At 37.8% G+C, this 21,366-nt stretch overlaps 1 protein-coding gene across 1 annotated transcript in view; it reads right to left on the reverse strand.

Annotated features, from left to right (window-relative positions):
* Positions 1-927: 927 nt before the first annotated feature.
* LOC131586072 (1-phosphatidylinositol 4,5-bisphosphate phosphodiesterase zeta-1-like) overlaps positions 928-21,366 on the reverse strand; it is a 52,662-nt gene continuing 32,223 nt past the window's right edge. The window contains exons 10-16 of the mRNA XM_058852810.1: positions 21,008-21,036; positions 20,347-20,503; positions 18,304-18,420; positions 9,204-9,376; positions 6,171-6,303; positions 4,472-4,621; positions 928-1,046 (exon numbers count right to left, since the gene is read on the reverse strand). Coding sequence (XP_058708793.1) covers positions 961-1,046; positions 4,472-4,621; positions 6,171-6,303; positions 9,204-9,376; positions 18,304-18,420; positions 20,347-20,503; positions 21,008-21,036 — 845 coding nt within the window. The 3' untranslated portion in view covers positions 928-960. The remainder of the gene's footprint in view (positions 1,047-4,471; positions 4,622-6,170; positions 6,304-9,203; positions 9,377-18,303; positions 18,421-20,346; positions 20,504-21,007; positions 21,037-21,366) is intronic.

The raw sequence follows: 21,366 nt of genomic DNA on the forward strand, positions 1-21,366 counted from the left end.
GATGGTTCCCTGACAATACATTTCCCTGCAGATGTCCAGCAAATTTCATATTAAATCTTATCCAATCAATACTTTGGGTTTTTTAAAGAATGTTAGAAGTTTTGATACAATGTCACATTTAATCCAGGACATTAATTTGTCAACAATATGTATCATTGTTTCTTTTATTCTGACATCCAAGAGGCAGATATAACTGGTCATTTGTGTGAAGAGAGGAGGGAGAAGCTGATGTTCATGAATAAAGAGATTATATTGAGTGTGAGCTTTCAGGGGGGATTTATTTAAGCTCATGATGCCACAGATATTTGTTCAGCAGTCTTCCCACATTGCAGTCCTATGCTGCATAAGGGGTTCAAGTCAATACATGCATTGAATAGACTTAGAGCTATAAATATATATTTATATATTAAATAATTAACATGAGTGGTTCCTTTAAGTTCACAGATGCTAATTATGATCATTTTCATGACCCTCCTCTAGACTCTCTCCAAAAGATCAACCTCTTTCTTGTGTTGGAGGCCCCAAAGCTAAATGCAACTTCCCAAGTGGGACCTCCTGAGAGCAGACTAGGAGGGTAAAATCACCTCCCTCAACGCTGATTTTGATAGCAGATGTGGGCTATGTTTCCACTTTTTCCATCAGTGGGAACTTCCCCAACCTGCCCTGACTTCCCAAGTGAGGGATCGCGGCTCAGGCCAGTTTCCTCAGGACCTGTGGATGTTTCTCATCACGTCCCATGGACCTGTGCACCTCAAGGCTCCTTAGGTTTTCTCAGACCCAGTCTTCTCCTACAGAAAAACAGCAGTAGGGCCAAGGACAGCAGCCCTTATTTGGGATACCCCCTCCATAATATTCCCTCTGGCTTCACAAAATCATTGTGAATGTGCCTCTCTGGGAATCAGGCCACTGGGGCTGTCGCAAAGCCACAGATGTTATTTTAATGATTTCTTCTGCAGAATATCATCGATAATATGAAATATGAATAAAGAGTGATGCAGGTTCCAGCTTGATGCCTTCTTTGGATATCAATGGAATGTTACGGTAACCTGTAAATATAATGACACCTTTATTAGTGTATTAACCACAAGCACAAATATTATGATGGAGTGTTTTTATGATCACCAATGCAAACAAGGCATAATTTATGATTCTGTAAGTAGCTCTTTAAAATAAAATGAAATTATACTAGAACTGAATATCATTTGTGCTGGTTTTTCTCATTTATATATATATATAGTATTTCAATTCTGGTATTTTTGGTGTCAGAGTGAAAAAGCCCAGTGTTTTGCAGGATGTGATATTTTTTCAAATGGAAGACTTTCAGCCCAGTGATATTTAAACATGGGCAAACTTACATTGTAACATCCCAGGTTATGTGCTGCACACATTGTTTTGAGAGCAAATGAAAGAACTTGTGAATCAGCAGTGATAGCACCTACAGAACGGTGCTGCAGCAGCCATGCACTGTGCAGCTGAGGCAGAAAAAAGTGAAGTGTAAGACTTCCTACCATGACTTCTTAAATGTTAATTTCATATGAGTAATTCACTTTATCAGAGATAAGTCATGCCATCATGAAACTATGTGTTCATCTGGTTGTTGAAGCATTTGGAAAAGCCATAGTTCTCAATTTCAAACATAATTCACTTACCTGCTTAGAAAACAAAACAACTTTTTCTTAAAAATCCCGGCCTGTACTGCTTTATATGACTAAATGTCCCTTATTTAATAACAAGTGACAATGTCACTTATGGTTAAAAAAAATTCTGTATTTTTTCTATGTATATATGTAAATAATTCCAGCTATTTAAGTAAGTCTGTTTTGTAGAAGTATCCATGTTCTGAACAGTAGTTTTCAAAATCCCTCTTTAGGTGTGTGTGGATGCCTGTGGAGTCTTTGGGAGCCACATTTACCTGGGTTTGGAATTTCTTGCTTCTTTCATACAGAATCATAGAATTGTTTAGATTGGAAAAGAGCTCTAAGATCATCAAGTCCAGCCTTTGACTGAACACCTCCTTGTGAACCAGGGCATGGCACTGAGTGCCACATCCAATTGTTTCTTGAGCACCTTCAGAGATGGTGGTTCCACCTCCTGTCTGAGCAGCTCTTTCTAATAATGGACAACCCTACCAGTGACAAAATTCTCCCTGATGTCCAACTGAACCTTCCCTGGCACAGCTTGAGCCATTTCCCCTTGTTCTGTCACACTACACATAAGTTCCTCTGGTATTTAAGGTTCAGATTCTAGGCAGCAAATATTAAAGCTGGTTGTAGGCAATTTACATTTGAGATCAGTTTTTAAGGCATGCACACAATATGTGGAAGGCTTGGTTGATTTCTTATCCGAAGATACACTTCAAAGACTAAGACTAATTTCTGAAGACTTGTGTTCTAGCCCCTACCTACAGAAGATTCTACAAAGTTTCCTGAGAGAAGTAAAACTTCTTTTTTGTTATTGAAATTGCCCCAATTTGCATTAAATGATTAACTACTCTTGGATCCCATGATAATAGAGTTAAAAATTGAGTTCCTGTCCTGTATTAGTATTCACCATGGCAGATTCATTGGCACAGGGACTGTAAGAGAGGACTCCCCCCTCCTATTTGCCTTTAACCACCCAGGTAGAGAATTTTTCTCAATTTCAGCCCCTCTGAGTATAGCTACAGAATCACTACATGGAAAATCAAATTCTGCTGCAGCTGGACAGCGAGCATTCCTCCCCAGTGGAGTCTACAGGTAGTTGGGAGTCTGCTGCTGGGGAAAGGAAGGCAGTGTGGATATAGATTTGAATCCTTTCAAAAGAAAATGCAGAGGAGGGAGGAAATGGCACAACTTTGCCCCTCTGGCTGTCAAAGAAAATAAAAGATGTAAGCACTGCTCAGCTTTTGGAAGCAACTTGCCCTCAGGGAAACCTCAGGGATATGAATCCTAGGGACCTGGGGACAGTCCTGTAGTACAGATTTAAGCAATTGGAATGCTGAAGACTAAGACTGAAATCCATGCTCACTCTCCAGCATATTAGGCAGTTCTTGCCTTGTCTTCTGCTTGTTGTGACTCCCTCTGCAAGAACATTATTTTCCTATTTCACTGTTTAGAGAGTACTTGGGTACCTAAAGCAAAACCATCGTTCCAGACCTGCTTTCAGAGATCTCAATGTTAAGCATTGCAATGAATGCTTGTAATAAATTTTGAAATTATTTATCACTTTACCTCTTAGAAGCATTTTATTTATGGCCTCTGGGCATTCTGATAGCAAATTACTTTTTTTATATTGTGTTAAGTGGGGATTGGGGTAATTTGTTTGGCATCATTTATAATTTTTGTACCTAGACTCACTCCCTAGAATTTTAATTATTGCACTGAAAATGTTTCTTCAGAAATCTACTGCTCTTACTTTTCCAAAATATGAATCCCTCATTTGTAACCAAAATTATAAAGACATTAAGCCTCACTGAAAATTTGTATCTAAAAAAGCCTCAATCAATAATTTTGCAAGTACTTGTAAGCAGCAGTGCCTGATATTTGAATTTGTCTCAGATATTGCGAATTGTTAGGTTGAGTGTTCTTTCATTATCCTGAAGTATACAAATAAAAGGAAACGAAAAGGTTATCAGTGTAAAAATTCATGTTGTAGAAAAACAACTGAGCTCTAAGAGTAATGTCATTTTTCTTGTATAACTCCTCAGCCTCAACTAAGAATCACAAGCAGCTTTATGACTTCCAAACATGAGGGAAAAAAAATGCACCATTTCAAATCCTGTTAAGCTTAATAAAAAAGGTGTGGTGCCTGTTGCCAGCTCCAGTGTTTTGCCTTGCCGTCTTTATTCACTAATAAAAGCTGTTTGTTTTGTCAGAAATGGCTTTGGAAAGCCAGTGTAGTAAACAGCCATTTTACATAAGCCTTTCTCCTTGGCCTATTGGCTTCTGTGTCTGCTCTTTATGAGCAGCCTTTTCATTACAAAAGTTCCAGGAACTCTACTGGCTTAACAAAAGAAACTCCAGCAAGAAAAATACCATGAATATTTTGCCCTATTTTTAACCATTGTGCTCCACTCTGAAAAGTTGCAGATAGGTTACCTGAGGGGGTTTTGGTGGTTGATTTTGTTTTAATTTGGTATTGGGTTTTGAACTTATCTAAGTGCACAAAACCACTGTCTTCATAGCAGCTCTGACTAGTCTCACTTCTTGCAATGAATTAAAATACCACCTGGGCAGTTTCCATCTAGAATGGAACACTGCAGTGGGAAGAATCACCTGCCATTAATATTGTTCTGATTTCAACATCATGGATTTGCATTCAGAGAATATGTTTATTTCAAAAACAGAGAGTGCCATTTATTCATTTTGTTACAAAATCGTGCTCTAGAAAATAAACATAGTGCTGAAGTCTCTCAATGCTACAGTAACAAAAAAAGCCTGGAATGTTGCAGATTTTTTTGAGCTGTTATAGGTGGTTGACATAAAAATATTACCTGTATTCAGGCTCATCACAGGTAAAGTGTACTGGCCAAGGAATTCGTTGTTACACAGAGAAATCTCATCCTGAACGCAGAAGCGTATCATTGCCAGTTCTGGAACTTGGATGTTAAAAGAGAATGTTTCATTCCATTTAGGGCTCAAAGCTAATTAAAGGAGAAAAGAAACAGGATTAAAATATGATTTCTTTTTTTTCTACTCTATAACTAAGCTGCTATCACTAGTTTGAACTGGTAAAGAGTTTCTTTTACCCTAGATATCTGTGCCCATTTAAACAAATAACTAAACTCCCACTGACTGTAGTGGGGCAAAAGCCTAAGATAGTTGGTGTCATCCCTTAAAAGAGAGAAAAATGAGACAAGGATAGCCAGGTTAAGAACTTCTGCTCAGCTTAAATTTTCCTATAGCCATACCAGTTTCATGCTTTTGTCAAAGTTTCTCCTTTCACAGTGTTGGAAATGAATAAATTCAGGTAGTAGAACGTTCACTTGACCAGAAATACAAAAAGAGAATGTGGAACAGGAGGGGTTTGCCTGGTCTTTAGCAATGTTCATACAGGGAAAAGAAATTCAGGGGCTGATTTTAAACAGCAGCTATCTATAAAAAAGAAAAAGGAAGCATAGAAGACAGAGGCACAGACAAAATGAGATCACAGAAAGCTTGTAGTCTGAGACATCAAGAAGATCTGTATTATAAAGATAAGGGAGTGCTCACAGACAGCTACAAAGAGTACACACTTCACCTGTCAAGCAATTAAGGGATTACTCCTACCAGAGACTTCAAATGAGACGAGTGATGAAGTTACAGCAATTTCTTAAGAAAACCTCGTCATTAAGTTAAGTTAAGTGGTTAAGGCTGGGATAGGGTTAACTTTCTTCATGTCAACCCCTATGGTGCTGCATTTTGGATTTTTGACTCAAACAGCACTGACTACACCCCAGTGTTTGAGCTATTGCTGAACAGGGCTTCCACAGTGTCGAGATTTCTGTCTTTCTCACTGCAGAGCAGCCTCCCCATCCCAGTGAGGGGGCTGGGGGTACCCAGGAAGTTGGGAGGAGGCACAAGTGGTACAGCTGACCCCAGCTGGCCAAGGGGATGTTCCTTACAAATGGTGTCATGCTCACAGCTGGGGGGAAGGAGGAAGGGAGGGCATTCAGAATTGCAGTGTCTGTCTTCCCAAGTAACCTCAGAGCTCCAAAATGAAGCCTTGTTTCCCTGGGAATGGCTCTACACCTGCCTGCCCATGGGAAGTGGTGAATGAATTCCTTATTTTGCTTTGCTTGTGTGGGCAGCTTTTGCTTTATCTATCAAACTGTCTTCTTCTCTACCCGAGGGTTTTCTCATTTTGGCCTTTCCAGCCCTCTTCCCATCCAACTAGAGGAGAACAACCAAGCAGCTCTTTGGAGCTGAGCTGCTGTCCAGGATGAGCCCACAGCAGTGTGCAAAAAAAAAAAATTCCACCTTCCTTTAGAAAGGGGGAGTGCTCCCAGCTGTGTGTTTGTGCTTCCTTAATCTATCAGTCTAGAAACATGGCACACACAGCATGAACTTCTGCTACAGATTTTGTGCCAGGAAATCCTAGTCTAGAGAGAAATAATTGCATTTTCTATAACTCCTTGGGATGCAAAGTTGGTGTTTCCTTATAAAATGTTGTTGTGCTTTGTTCACAGCCTCGAGGAGCAGACTGATGCTCACCATTGCTTCTTACAATACTAGATTTCTTTCTTGTTTGGTCCTCTGGTACACCATAGATTTCTATCTGCACTGTGGGGTCAGCTTTGTTGGTCCTAGAGATGCTGCTGGGTGGTAACTGATGGCCACTGATCAGCTGGAAAATTAAAGTTATATTGAAATAACTGTAAGAACGAACTAATTCACCACAGCCATATAGTCACCATAATAGAAATAGCTTTCAAAAGAAATTACTTTAAGTATATGCCAGTCATAAACTGGTGTAATAAACACAGTGGAATCAAGAATATGGTGCTTCCTATCTAATTTACTTATATATATATATATTTTTTTTTTTTAGAAATATTCTGGTATAGGAGCATGTTTTAACTAGATCAGATTGGTCTGAGCCCAGTCCAAACTGACCTTGAATGGTTAGAGGGATGGGATACACATAACCTCTCTGGGCTGCCTGTGCCAGTGTTTCACCACCCTCTTTATAAATAAATAAATATATAGATAAATAAATAACTGAAATAATATTTTAAACAATAATTTTCAGGTTTTTTTATTCAATAGCTATACATAAAAATTATATTTTGCTACTGTACAAAATAATCCTATTGGAATCAGCCTACAGTGATTTTTACATTTTCTGCTATCGAGCTCATGAATTCCAATCTGTGTGGAGAGGATCAGCATCAAGACCCACCGTGACATCAGCATTGTGCTACAGGGTATATGTAGCAGACTGCCTCACCTGTGCCTCATCTCTTGCACAGTGTTCCTTAGTATTAGACAAAAACTCTTCATTCAGTGAGCTTCCTGATGTGTTTTGACCAAAATTTCCAAAAACAGGAAATTTTGTCTCAGACTGCCCTGTAATCTGGCACCCAGACTAAGACAGGATTTATGAAAGTCACAACTTTGTCTGCTTTTTATCTATATTTCAGGGTAGCTAGGAAAGAGTCAACATCTGTGCAGTAATCAGCCTTTTAGGAATCAGTATATAACATGTATTGAGAGAGATATACAAGCCTGAAAGCACAGGTGAAAGATATGACTCCCAATCCTGGTCTCAGGCCTAAGCATCATAAGAGATTCTTATTCCCCTGTCAACCACCCCAAAAATCAAAACCCACAAATCCCACACTTTGCTTTGATATTTTCCAGTGCTTGTAGCACCTTGCCCCCAGAGAAGTTCTAGCCTGAAATACTGAAGAGCAGTGGCTTGGCAAACACTGATGCTCTTTCTTCCTAAGGAAAAGCTGCTGCCTTCACCAGGAATCTTTGCAATCACTGATGGGCTGCCCACTAAGGACATGGGAGATTCCTTGCCATTTCCTGAGGGCCATTGCCAAGGCCTGCATGACCCACTGCTAGACCTAGCCTAAGCCTCCCCTGGCATGGGAAAAGAGTGAGTTCTTTCAAGCACACCATGACCCAAATCCATAAATCAAATCAATTTTTGACATCCAAGGTGAAGCAGACATACAGAGTGATGTAAAAATTTAGGAAGCACCTTGAACATCCCTATTTCTGCTTCAAAGGCTCTATGCCTCTTGATGGGAATTGTGGCACATTGGGTTAAGGATAAGGAATTCAGTAACATCAGGCCCTATGTGATTTTTCTATTCTTCATTCGTTCATTCATTCATTCGTTCAGAGAGATTTGCCCTTTAGATGTTTTCTATCTTTGCTTTCTGTTGTCATTTCTGCATTCATCTGGTTAGTAACTTTTTCAGCAGAAGCTGCTTTTCCTTTGACTCCTGCTCCAAATTGCTTTTGTCTTCAACCACAATTTCCTGGTTTTTGCTGCTGGCTATGAATGGGGCTCTCTGTGCCCTTCATTCCCTCAGCCAGTGGGATGCCATTGCCTCTCTGCAGCCCGCACTATCCAGCCTGAAGTCTCAGTCTAAAGTCCTCAATCTTAAACACAGCCTTTCTCTTCTCCAGCTCCTTCCAAACTCAGACACTTCCTCTGCATTGACAATGGTTTTGCCTGTCTCCTGCATTACAATTCAGGGTTTCTCCTCATCCTAATTCCAGCTTCATACAAATTAGGGCTAAAATAAGTGATGTATTTGCCTGGCTGCCTGAAATCATCCAGCAATGTCTATTCACAATTGGTATGCTCACTGTCAGGACACTAGAATGTTCTTGATTAGGTGCGTGCATTATGTAAGTATTTTATAATTGTCACTAACTATTGTTTTATCTCTGCTATTTATTACTCTGAAAGAAACAAAATAGCAATTACACACTAATTATATGCTAATTAAATAGCATTTATGCAAGTGGTATTCTGTGTAATCAGAAATATTACTTTTTCATTGGGAAAAGGGACTTTTCTAATTAGTGAACAATTATAACAAATCTACTTGACCTCAAAATAAAGGCCTTATCTAATCATTTATTTGTAAATGGCATGCATTTCAAGTATTTTTGGGAAGTCAATCACATTATAATTTGGGAGAAGTAGAAATAATTCAAAGACTTACTAATTCATCCCTCCTTTCACCCTTATTTATACCATTTAAGGATTATAAATAGTCTTTTATATATGCATAGAAAGATAATGAGACTTAAAAGAAGCATAAAGCTTCCTATCTTATCTTTAAAAATTTCCATTTGTCAATTAACATTATAATAGTACAGGTGGTATTATTGATAGTGAAAGAAATAACACCCAAAGTGCACATTTGAATTCTGTGTTTTCAGTTCAGCTTCCACATGCACAATTGTCTGGCCCCTTTTTCAGCTACATTATTTATATTTATTTGTACAGCATCATTAAAAATCATGTATTTTTACAGTCTCCTGGAGGCTCTGAACCCCTACATATTTTTAGCAAGCATAAGTGAAATACAGATGGGAAAGCACCCAAGCAGCAGTTGATACTCTGTGAGAGTTTTACCATCTTGTTGAAAACATTAGTTCCCAACAAACAGGAATAGGAATAAAATGGGGAAAAAAATTAGATAATAATTGCATCTGAAATACATAAAATTTGCTTTCCCATTTTCATGGAACAAAACAACGCTTCAGTCATCTTACCCTTATTGACAGAGACATTGGTTTGCTGTATCCTCCCACATTTCGGGGTGTAAATGTGGTATTGCAATCCCTCAAGAATACAGGTTTCAGCACATAGCCACAACCACCATTGTCCAGGAATTTTCCATCTTGCAATTCCATTTGTGTTCCCGGTGTTTGGAAGTTTAAGGCCACTGTAAAATTATATCAGTATTGATTTTAGTGAATTAGATTTGATATCATTTTATAAAAAAAAGTTAAAAAAAATTTCAAATGAGCTTAAGATATCTACATCTTTCAATTCATATGTAGGATCCTGTTATTTCCCTTAAATTAAGTGATACTCAATAACGGATTATTTGTGCACAAAAACAGTACACTCTTTAGAACTGCACCCTCTTTTAAGAACTAATCTATAGATCTTTTTTACATTGCTATACCTCTCTTCCCTTTTCTTTCTAAATTAGACCTTGGAGAATATGAAATAAGAGATCCTTCTCTCTGCAAGAACTGAATTCACATCCTAGTTTCTCTACAGCAGCAAGACCCTGCACTCCAAACCTGCTATCAAAGATCTGGTGCAGAAGTCAAAACCTCAGGATTGTATCTAACCTTAGTTATGGTGCAGAATTCATCACAAAAACATCTCACCCAGAAGATTAAGAAGCTTTAGTTTAGTTAGAATACTCAGTGAAAATACATATAAATTTATAGAACTAGAAGCAATTTTAAAAGTGTTCTTAAATTTATGTGAGCACACACTCTCTTGGAGCTTAATCCTCAAGTACTGGTGATTATTCTAAGAATACACCTGACAGATTTTTTCCTTTCCTTGGCAGTTCAAAACATTTTCAGTTTGCTGCAGCACCAATAATAAAATATCACACTTCTCATCAACAGGATATTGTAATTCATGAGATAAAGCCAACATTGAAATAGACCTGTTTAATGAAATTTCCCCCTATTCCAGTGCATTGGAGCTTCTTGTCACATTCCAAATAGAAAATGCAGAAGTCAAATCAGCAATGAATTATGACATTATGAACCCATGACATGTGTTAAACAGAGAATGATAAGAAGTCATTTACTTAAAAGGATGGTTTGGTAGGAATGAAAAAAGAAGACTTTAAGCAGTTCAAGTGACTCATAATAATTCATAAAGAGGACCTTATTACATTTTCCTGGGAGATAATATGAATGCATTGAATGAACATTTGACATAATGCAAAAATCCTTATTGCAAGTGGAAAACACACAAAATTGTTTTCACTGCAAAAATTACTCATTCCTTCACTGCTTTGATGATCATTTTAAAATATTCTGAAGCAAACAACACAAATAGGAATGAAGCAGCTGGTACAATGGACCTGATATTTATAATATGATATATAAACACATGTTTTTGGTGGGGTTACTTCTGAAGAGCTCTGGTTCCATAGTCTCAAAACCAATTAATGGGTGGAATACATGAAGTGCTCCCAGAGTGCATCATCTGTTTAATCTGAAAGGAATCCCATCTGTGCTAGCTAAAATTGCTCTGCATCATGAACCAACATGCAGCAAGTAGGAATAACTGGAAACCTTGTCTAGAAAAACCTCAAACAAAACAAAAAAAGCCTCCAAAACAAAACACAACATGCACTCCTGCTTTGATCTAAGTGTTAATGTAAAGACATGATTTTATGTTAATATACACAGGAATTTTGTTTTACCTTTAACAACAGAAACCAAACTTCAGAGTGTTCATATTGCCCATTGCCCACCATTGCCTTTTTTAAACAGGGTTGGTATTTTCTTGGTATGGTTTTGGCAGCGGTTCAAAATTTTCTCTTTATGACTCAACCCATCATCCAGAAACAGCCCCAAATTTGGTGCTATATGATCCTTGTATATTTTAATGCACTGAATCAAGCTGTGCAGAGGATGCTACAGGAGCTGCAACCCTGTGGCCCCTGGAAGTCTGAACTACAGATAAGCCAGGATCTCTCAGTCCTCAGGTGAGTCCTAGGCCACACTTTCAGGATACGTGGGTTTAAAAGTGCAACTGAAATTAGGCACATCGAACAGTCAGCTTCAAATAGCAGCTTCCACATGATGAACCAAATTACATGATTGCACATAATGAGACTATTGCTAAATTTACCAAGCTTTATAGGCGACTAAGCAGGAAAATCTGATGTAACAGCAGCAACAAGCAAACGAGAATACTTTATATTTTATCACATTAGGAAAATTACTTTTGCAACACAAGTGAAGGGCAATGTTATTATGGGTTGATATCTCTAAACATCAGCACTGTGTTTTCACTTAATTTAATTTGACCTTAAGAACAAGTTAAGAAACGCATGGAACAGTAGTTTTAATTTACTTACTGGTTTCTTTGTATTGCAAGTTTTAAGGTGATTAAGCAAATGTGAGATTTTGTGTCATATTCTCTGAGATGCAAACCTCTACTAAAACTGTTTACAGGGCTCATAGCTGCTTGGAGCCTCCCAGGGCACTACTTTATGGTGCATTGATGTACAATTTTTCTTTTTAATCAGGTGCAGTATAGCCCTAACACTTCTTGAGAAATGGCAAGGATCATAAACTAAAAGCTATGCCCAGCAGCTTGGGCTGAGCAATATCTTTCTGCAAACAATCCTGAACTTCTACCCAGTGTTTCATTTTAGCTTTGGTGAATTCAAGAGCAGAACTGTTCAATAATATTCTTTGTACTTTTGTTTTATGAAACAGTATAAATATAATGCATGTATGAAGAGAGATTTAAACTGACAGTTTATTTTGGAAAGAAACCCAAATGAGCTTGCAATGAAACCATCTGAGCAGTACATAATCTTAATGCATGGTTTTCATGGGGAAGTAAAGGCATCTGAAGTTGAACACGGTGTACATTAAATTTTCTCCTCGGTCCTTTCATTAAGCACCAGAAGAATTTTAATATTGACATCAAAATCAAAGCAGCACAGCAAAACATGGGCTTGGGGAACAACCTGAGCAAAGCAATTCTTCACTGTGATTCCTGCACCTAAAACAGATTTAACTATTCCTAGAACCATGAGGCTAAATCCCCTTCAGATCAGAGTATTGAATACTCAAATCATCTTGCAAAGTACCAAAGCTGCCATGGCAGTCCCAGTAAGCCCCAGGTGTAAATAACTTCATATGGCAAATTGAGGTTAGGAAATAGACTAGCTCCAAAAAATGAGCCAATCCATAATACACAGAAGAATATTATTTTTGACCCCAAACCTCTGTATCACAAGCAGTTAACTGAAGTCAGTTCCACCACTAATTGCAGAACTAAAGACACTCTAAATATTCATACACAGCACCTTCTATAGGTGCCACCATTCAAGACATAATTGATTTGTGGACTAAAAGCAAAAGCTTTGTAAAACCAAAATGAGAATTGTGACTGTGATTTGAAGGCATTGAGGAAAACTGCACATCTTTTGATCCTGCCTCTCATTAATATTCCCAGTGGGACTTTTAAATTGTAATTTTTTATTTTTTGTTCTTTGCTTCCTGGTTCTATCAGCTACATCACAACCATAAGGTTTAATGCATTTTCCCATTTAAATGGGAAGATTTTAAAATAGATAAGGACACATTTGTCACCATTTTTTCTTGAAATGAGTTACTTAATTGCATTTTATGCCATTTAAAAATGCATCTCAAAATGTATCAATTTTATGCCCTTTCAAAAAAACTCATATTCAGAAAGCACTCACAGTGCCAATGTTCCTATCCCCATGGTTTACCTCACTCATTTGAATCTAAAGAGATGTAATAGATCACACTTTTATCAGCCTTCTTGTCTTGCTCTCAGCTCTTTCCAGTTGTCTGTGCTCTTAAAGTGGGCCACTCACAATGAATGCAACGAAAATCTGTGCCTCAGATATCCCAAATCTGAGCTGAATTCCACCCAGCCTGGGAAATGCTATTGCAAACAGGAGCGTATCCTAATGCTCTGGAATGTTGCCATTGCTTATGAGATGATCAATGTGATTGGATTTGAAGCCACTGCTTTCATTCCACACCAGCACTCCAAGCTGGGCACAGACTGTCTAGGCTTTCTTCTCACATGCAGGTCACAGCTGCACTCAATCCTTCACTGCCCAAATTTACAGAAATATTTCAGAAGTCCAGGAAAGATGGAGCGAGACTATTTACAGGGGCATAACAGGACAGGGGGGAAGAGCTTCAAAGTGAAAGAGAATAAACCCGTGAAGAGGTGAGACCCCACACAAACTTTATGAGCAAGGACTTTGGTCTATTAGACCAAAAATAAAGAAAAAAAACTCTTTTTTTTCTACCAGAAAAAAAATAAAATATATAATGATTGATTTTCCTACAACACAGAGCAAGCTTATATGGACAATATACATTTTGGCATAAAAAGTATCACCTCTCTTCCTGGCAAAAAAAAAAAAATCAGTAAAACTGTATTTTTTCTCTTCCCTAACAGACTCCAAATTGTATTAATCTTAATGATAACTTCTGGCTTCATTTTTCACCTGCACATTTTGAAATGGTTGTTTTCACTCTACAGAAGCTTGATTTATGGCTTACAATGTGAGGGATTCTGCCGTAGGAAGAGGGACTGCTCCTCTGAGAGCTGAATAAATGCATAACTGCATGACATAACATCCTTAAAATGTGCAGTCAGTCTTTTTTGTATGGTCTTTGGGCCAGTTTAATACTGTGGCTCTAAAGACACTGTCATTAGAAATGTGAAGAATCCAGTCACACAGTTCATAACTGCTGACATTGCTCCTACTTCATTACAGGTGGTCCTACTGGAAAAGAGATGTCAGGTGATTAAGAGTCCTCCATTGTCCAAGTAAATCTGCAAAGGGTTTAAGTAGAGATCCTCTCTTGTGAGATTCTCATGGGAAAAGTACCTAAAGCATTTCTGATAAATTATCAGATCTAAAAATCTAAATTGATTTTTGCTGTCTAATTAATGTGTCAGTCTGAAAGTCACACTTCAGTGTAAGTCTGAGTATTTTTGGTTGTCATTTGACCAATTTTACACCTGAAACGTTTCCAAAATAATTTTTAAAATTTACTTAACTTGTGATTCTTGGCAGAAAAGTGAATATTATCAGCTTCCCTCTCCTGTTTTAGTCTGGAGTCACTGACAGGTTTTAGAACAAGATCAGCAACTACTTCAGAAACAATTGTGTTCCTGCAATTTTTTCCCATCTTCCTTTAAAATTTATTAGACTTCACATAAATTATTTACTATTCTATTGGTTGTCTGCAGTGAAGACAGCTGGAAAAACTGATAAAATGGAATTTCAGTGTTTCTTTGCTTTAAAGTGAAATTCCAGTATCTATGACACACACCAAAAACTGCCTAAAAAGAAGCAGAATAGCCCAAGAGCTTTTTCATAAACCTGGCAGTAGAAGCATTTCTGCAGAAGAGACATAAAACCTTCATTCAAAACCACTCCCAGCATTTGGAGCCATTCCAAAGGAAAGTTGAGTGCATTTGGAGAGCTTCAGATGTTGAATCATATTATCCCACCTATCTTGCAGGTGTCTACACCTGAATTAGCAGTACCACTTCACTCTTTGTGAAGACTAAATCAGTGAAATTCAAGGGAAAACATTAAAAAAAAAATTAGTCCTCTAGGTTTCACTTCCTAAGGAGGCATTTCTGGACTATTAAAACCAGTAGAAGAGAGCAATAATATAGTTATTGACACAGAACCCAAGCAGGGTCAGGTTTGAGTCATTTTAATTTCCACAGGTGAGGCATACCAAGATCAAAATTAGTTGGTTTCTTTTCCCTTGGTTGCTTCAGAGGTTAAAATCAGAACTAGTTAGAGAGCTCCTTATCACTCCTCTTTTCATGCATCATTTTTTACCATATTTTGTCATATTATTGCACACAAGACTGAACCACAAAACAGATGTGACAAAATTGCCAAGCTGCATTTCAGTGTCACAGTCCAAAATAAAACCTACAGAAAGTAAAAAACCCATCATACAAGTACAACTTTCACAGCAGCATATAAATTTATGCACACCCCAAAAAGCACATATGAGATATTCTGAAATAAAATTCTGAACCTACAACACCATGGTTTTCTCCTGTAAGTTATGGCATGTTTTGGTCATTCCTGCAGAGTGCTTTGGTACATGTAGAACATTTCCAAATGCCACATTCAAAAGGTTATTTAAGTCTTTTTTTATTATGATTTTCACCAAGGCTTTCTTTCATTTTGGATTTTTGTTGTTTTTTTCAGTCTATATAAAACAACTGATATCAGTTTATTTAAATAAATGTCCTGAATTTTATTTCCCTGCATAAATCTTTCCATTTCATTTTATTTCCTAAATAAAAAGGAGACATGGATACATCAAACCAGTTCTTTCCAGTGCCTCACTGCAGTTGTATGCAGGAGGCATACTAATTTTCACAGACTATGAAAAGTGAGGGTTTTTCTCCATAAGACCTCTTTTTTCCCAAAACCTCCTGTTCTTATGAGTCTCAATTTTCAGAGAATGGACAGGGAGTACACAGTGATATCCAAAAGCTATTTTGTGGAAACTCTGTACTTTTTACTGAGCTTTTTAACTTGCCTTCCTCTGGAAATTAGGTTTACACAATTACATGTCTTGTCCTCAGCCCCAAAAAGTCTTGAGCCTGTTGGACCATTTCATCCTGCTTTAGCTGAGTGCCAGGCTGCTCCAAGTTAATATGTTCCAAGCAATTCAGAGAAAATTGCTGGCAAGGTACAGAAGAAAGCACTGTTTTGAGTCAATCACTAAGGGAAGTGAAGGAGTAACTCAGTTCTCATAATTACAAGATGCAGAGGCCTGGAAGGCAGTGTTATGTGTAGGTTTGAACAAAACCTAATATATTTTCTTTGCCCAGCCAGAAAGGTTATGGATGTTAAAGGAATGTAAGCTTGCAGGTGTGGGGAGGAGAAGGGAGTTAAGAAGGGGAATAGGTGGCAAAGAGAAATCCAAGAGTCCTTTGAAGAGTTTCAGGGAATTGCAAAAGGGATCTAGAGGATTCACTTCTGTGCATGGGGTGTAAAGCACAAAGGCAGGCAGACAGGAGGGGTGTGTGAATTATACAGACATGGGACAGATATAAAAATCAAAAGTCTGTGTTAAATCAGTGAAAGGACATCAGCAGAAGATTCACTGAGATACCCTCACTTTGGGAGTTGCATTGTGAAGAGCTGCTATATTTCTGCCAAACAGCTATCTAAAGCAGATTAGGGAATAAATAGATCTAACATAGCTTGGAAATAATGTATGTGGAGAATTGTTTTTAATCAGCCTATTCCCATGTGAAAAATAGAGGGGTTTTTAAGTGAAGATGCAAATGAAGTGACCAAGAGGGCAAATCTAACCACTTCCTGCAGATTTTTAATTCTTCCAGGAAGGGGCCCAAACCCCCTATGCACCAAAAGTCATATGTTTTGCATATAAATGGTTAGACTGACTTCTCATTAAGGCACACTCTGAGTAAACAGCCAGTGTAGTAATTTTGAAAGATTTTGGCGCTGTCTGTGATCTAACAAATGGTTATCCTTTGCAGAGATAAGTGTGGAGATTCACAGGCTAGAAAGAAAACTAGTAAATTGCAGTATGATAAGACTGGGAGATTAATTCAATTTTAAATTAAGGACCTCTGGCGAGTGCTTTCTCTAAGAATGAAACAAACTTCCTAGTTTTTAATGGCAATGTATAGTTTAGATAGCAATGATAGCACACAGGGAGGGCAGCACCCCGGGTAAATAATCCAGACATGGCACTAAGTGTGGATGAACCACAAGGACACAACATAATCAAACCAATTTCACACAGTATGGTGATGAGAAGATACTTGGATAGTCCAGCACAAGTCCAAATCTGTACTGCAAATAAGCATTTATGAGGACATAGAAGCAAGTCAAATTTATACTAAATAGTAATTTTTGTACTCCTTATGTAGTTATGTAAAATAACAGTCAGGATGGAGAAAGTAACTTGTCACAGAAGATATATGGAGAGCTGAGAAAGGAAACAAGTGGAAAAGGAAGCCTGGAACAAGGGTGACATAAGCTCCAGGGCCCTACAGACAGAATGAAATCTGTGCCTGTCCTTGGATGAGTGTGTATTTCAACATAACAAGGTGAATCCACACCTCTCACCTCTCAAAACCGAGAGCCTAAGGCAAAGTGCCCTGCTCACCCCACAGTCTCCCTCAGGTGGCCTTGGCAAAGACTCAAAGACAGAATATATACCTGGGTACAAAAACTATTCTGCTCTACTTTACCTAGGGCTGAAGAAAATTTAGCAGGCAAACATAGAAATATGTTCTGGAACTGAGAATCTTTTAAACTGAAGAATAAACACGTGAAGGTAAAATTGTCTCTAAAGCCATTAAAAAGGACAAAATGCTTACAGGTGAGAGGTTTTCCAAAGCCTGCTGGGTACAGAAGTCATGCCATGCTTATTTTGAAAAAATTCAAATAAATAACTTTCAATGAAGAAGCAGAAGTTACCACTTTTTTTGTTGCCCAGGAAACGAATATGTTTTGTACTGGAAATTAAAATTCTACATGTATGTTCATCTGAATAAAGACTGGAGACTCCCAGCAGCTCCCAGCTGTCTCTGGATGTTGTGCTGACCAGGAATGTTTGAGTGCTGCCTTGTGTAGCATATCCTGTTCTGGGAATTTTTGGCACTACTATCAATTGTTGTGCTCACATCTGCACCTAAGCAAGTCACAGAGTGCCACTGAAAACCCACAGACCCTTCAGAAGAAACTTGCATTGCTGAGTAACGGAAACTTAAAAATGCTGAGCTTGTTATTAGTGATTTTCTTAATGTCCAATTCAAAGAGGTAGTTTAAAGAGATTAATAAAATAGAATAAATGGAATATCTGGCATAGGAAACAGCTATTTAACACAAAGTGATATTTACAATTACTAGTGAGAAAAAACTGGTGGAATATGTGGGTTGAAGGAAAATTTTATACAACAAAAATTAAAATAATGCCACTGGGGGAAAATACGTAACCTACATAACACCAGAATACTATAGGAAGCAAGAAACTCCTTTATCTGTAAAGCCTAGAATGCAATAGTTTCTGCAAGGATACATACCCATCTGACACCCTACATTCCAGAACTCCTGAGGATTATAATTTGACGAGCTCATTCTTGTTCCCTTGGGGTAAATTCTTGTAATAAATCTTGTAGTATGTGAAATAAACTCTTTAGCTGATAAACAGAAGGATAAAATCTTGGTAAGAAAACCTTTGTTATTAAAGAAATCCTATTTGAACAAATAATAAAAATACAGTAATTTGATCCAGCAATATTTTTACACAATATTATGCCAATTTATTCTATTTTAACATCATTTTATTTTGAAATATATTCATTTGTTCATTTAATAATTAATTTTTAAACCTTAATATTTTGTGTGTATTTGAATCTGACAGTATTCCTGTATAAAGAAATATATATTCCTTTGTAAGAAGTTCATTATCCAAAAACCATCCCTTCCCTGAAATATTCTGTTTCTTCACCTTTTTGCAGGGTAACCTTATGATTTCTACACTAAAGCCTACTGTATTCTCATGGGAAACTGAGACACAGGAAACTGCACAAAAGTTTCCCCCTTCTATAATAGCTCAAAATGAAAAAAAAAGGAAAAAAAATCATCTTTAGATGATCTTGGCTTGTTTGTTGTTTGGAGGTTTAAATAAAATGGCTAAATAATATTAGGACCAGGGAAGAGCACGTTTTCAAAAGCCACTGAAATTCTTGTTATATAAGCCTCAGAAGATAACTATCATGTACATTGTTTTTCCTTCTGCTGGCAGTGTTCCCTCCTTTCTCATATGTAAGCATTGACTGCAGGGATGTGGGAAACTTCAGATGACTTCTATCTGCACGATTCCTTTTTAGTGATTAAACAAAAATCTACATTTCCAGGGTCATCTCTCTGATCTCCATTTTCCTCTCACCTCATTTTTTGTTTGTTTAGCGGTTTTGTTTGGTAGAGTTTGGTTTGCTTTGTTGTTTGGGGGTGGTTTTATTGAGGGGGAGGAGAGGTTCTAGAGCTACTTTTCTATCTCCTAGAGTGCTGGAGGAACCAGAGAGAGGACTCAGTGGCTGGAAAATCCTACTTTGTGACACTGTTCAGCATCATTCACCTCGCCAGCTGTTGCCCTGAAAACTAAAACCTGATAATGTTTTCATAGCTTTAGTTACTTTCCCATGGAAGTTCTATAAACAGAAGTTGTTTATCACATTCCTTCTAAGAAACATCTTTTGATGGACGTTTCACACGACCAGTGTGCTTGGGAAGGTGTAACTTAATTATCCAATTCCTGGTCATTGTTGAGAATCTATAAATACTGGAGTCAGAAAATAAAGTTCCTTCCTTCCTGTTCTGCCACTGGAAAGTGTTCATGTGAATCATTTTGTGTCCTTTAGCAACAGCCAGCCACTGAATCACCTCCACAAAGTGAGTGGGCATGTGGCAGCCTTCATTGTCATTGTCACTGTCATGCTCGGTGATCTCTGCTTTTAACGCTCCCTCGGGGCTCTCTGCAGGCAGCTGGAGCTCAAACAGCAGAGGCTGCACCAAATGGAGCTGCTCCAGCCCAGAATGGTTTGGATAATTCAGTTTGGCTGGGATGGAAGGTCTGCTCCAGTGGAGCAAGCTGCCTGCTCTGGGGTTTATCCATCCCATTAATGAGGACTCTCTTATCTGCACTTGTCACCAAAGCCAGGCGACTGCCGAGCCAACTCCGCTCAGTTCTCAGCCCAGACATGGGGGTGGGGAGGGAGGTGGTGAAATTTATTCCACGCTTTTTCAAGTGCTGACTGCAATTCCTAAATTACTTGATGCAGAAAACAATGAATCGAAAGGCAGACGTACATTTTTTAGACTGTGTTAATATTTGTTCTTATAAAAATACACGGAATTAAAGCAAAGTTGAATTTCAGTTTTCCTCCCAAAGCCAACAGAAATAAAAATATTATGCAAAGGACATATCTAAAACAGTGTTATACAAAGAACCAAATAAAATCAGACAGCAGGTGTTTCATAAAATTTTAACCCTTCAATGCCTAAGCAGTGAAGCAATCATAGCACCAATGTAACTTTTAACTGATTGACTCAAAAGAAATTACCTGAAGATCTTAAAAGTTTTCGTGCTGCACTCTCTCCAACTGAATTATTTTCATAACACTGCTGATGCTGCAGGGAATGCTCAAAGCTCACAAACTTCTGAGATTTGGTATAAACCACGAGGTCTGACAATGCAAGGGCAATCTTTCCCTTTCTCACCTAAACATCATCAGATGAATAATGGAATAAAAAAGTCACAATGATGAGTATTTCATTATTATTAATATTAATAATTCAGAGAAACAATCATTTTGGATGCATAAAGCATGAAAAAATATGTCACAGTTAATGAATCTAATAAATATGACCTTTAATAGTGAGATCTGATCTGCTGAGAGAAAACTGAGGTTATTGTGCCCACGTTTATCACAGCAATCATAGGGTGAGTGGAGAGATCCTTCCTAGCAGAATGTTCTTCTCAATAGCTTTACAGTTTTCCTGCTCCTAAGAGTGGTTTGCAAATAATATAATTTTTCATGGCTTTTAATGTTGCTCCTTAAAAATATACCTCCAACTTTCTATTCATAAATATATAAAGTACTAGAAAAGACCAACAGAATAAACTCATCTATAAAATGTAGAATAACAGGAAAATATTACATTGCGCCAAGAAAATTAATCAAAGGCCTATTCCTTTAAGCATTGCCCTGAAGTTAGGAAAACTCTTTTCTTCTTGATTAAGGTTGAAAGTTCTCTCACCAAAATCTTAATTTAGTCTTGCTCAATTACCAAAATAAGCCAAAGTGACTGAAATTTTACCAGGATCTTCTCTCTTACAGAGAAGCACTGTGTGACCACTTCATTTTCCTCAGCATAACTTCTGAGCTAATTGGGGGCAGTAGCCAGCAGAGAGCTGCTGATGCTAATCATGTTTACATTCCATTAAAGCTTTTGAAGGCAAATTCTCATCCCACAAAATAATAGAGATTACCTGCTCATGGCTCTTAAACTATGCAACGTTCAAGTGCATTAATTATTCTGGGGCTATGTCCCATGAGGACACCAGGAGTCTACTGCCATGG

The sequence above is a fragment of the Poecile atricapillus genome, chromosome 18, assembly GCF_030490865.1.
Source record: "Poecile atricapillus isolate bPoeAtr1 chromosome 18, bPoeAtr1.hap1, whole genome shotgun sequence".
Taxonomy (NCBI): domain Eukaryota; kingdom Metazoa; phylum Chordata; class Aves; order Passeriformes; family Paridae; genus Poecile; species Poecile atricapillus.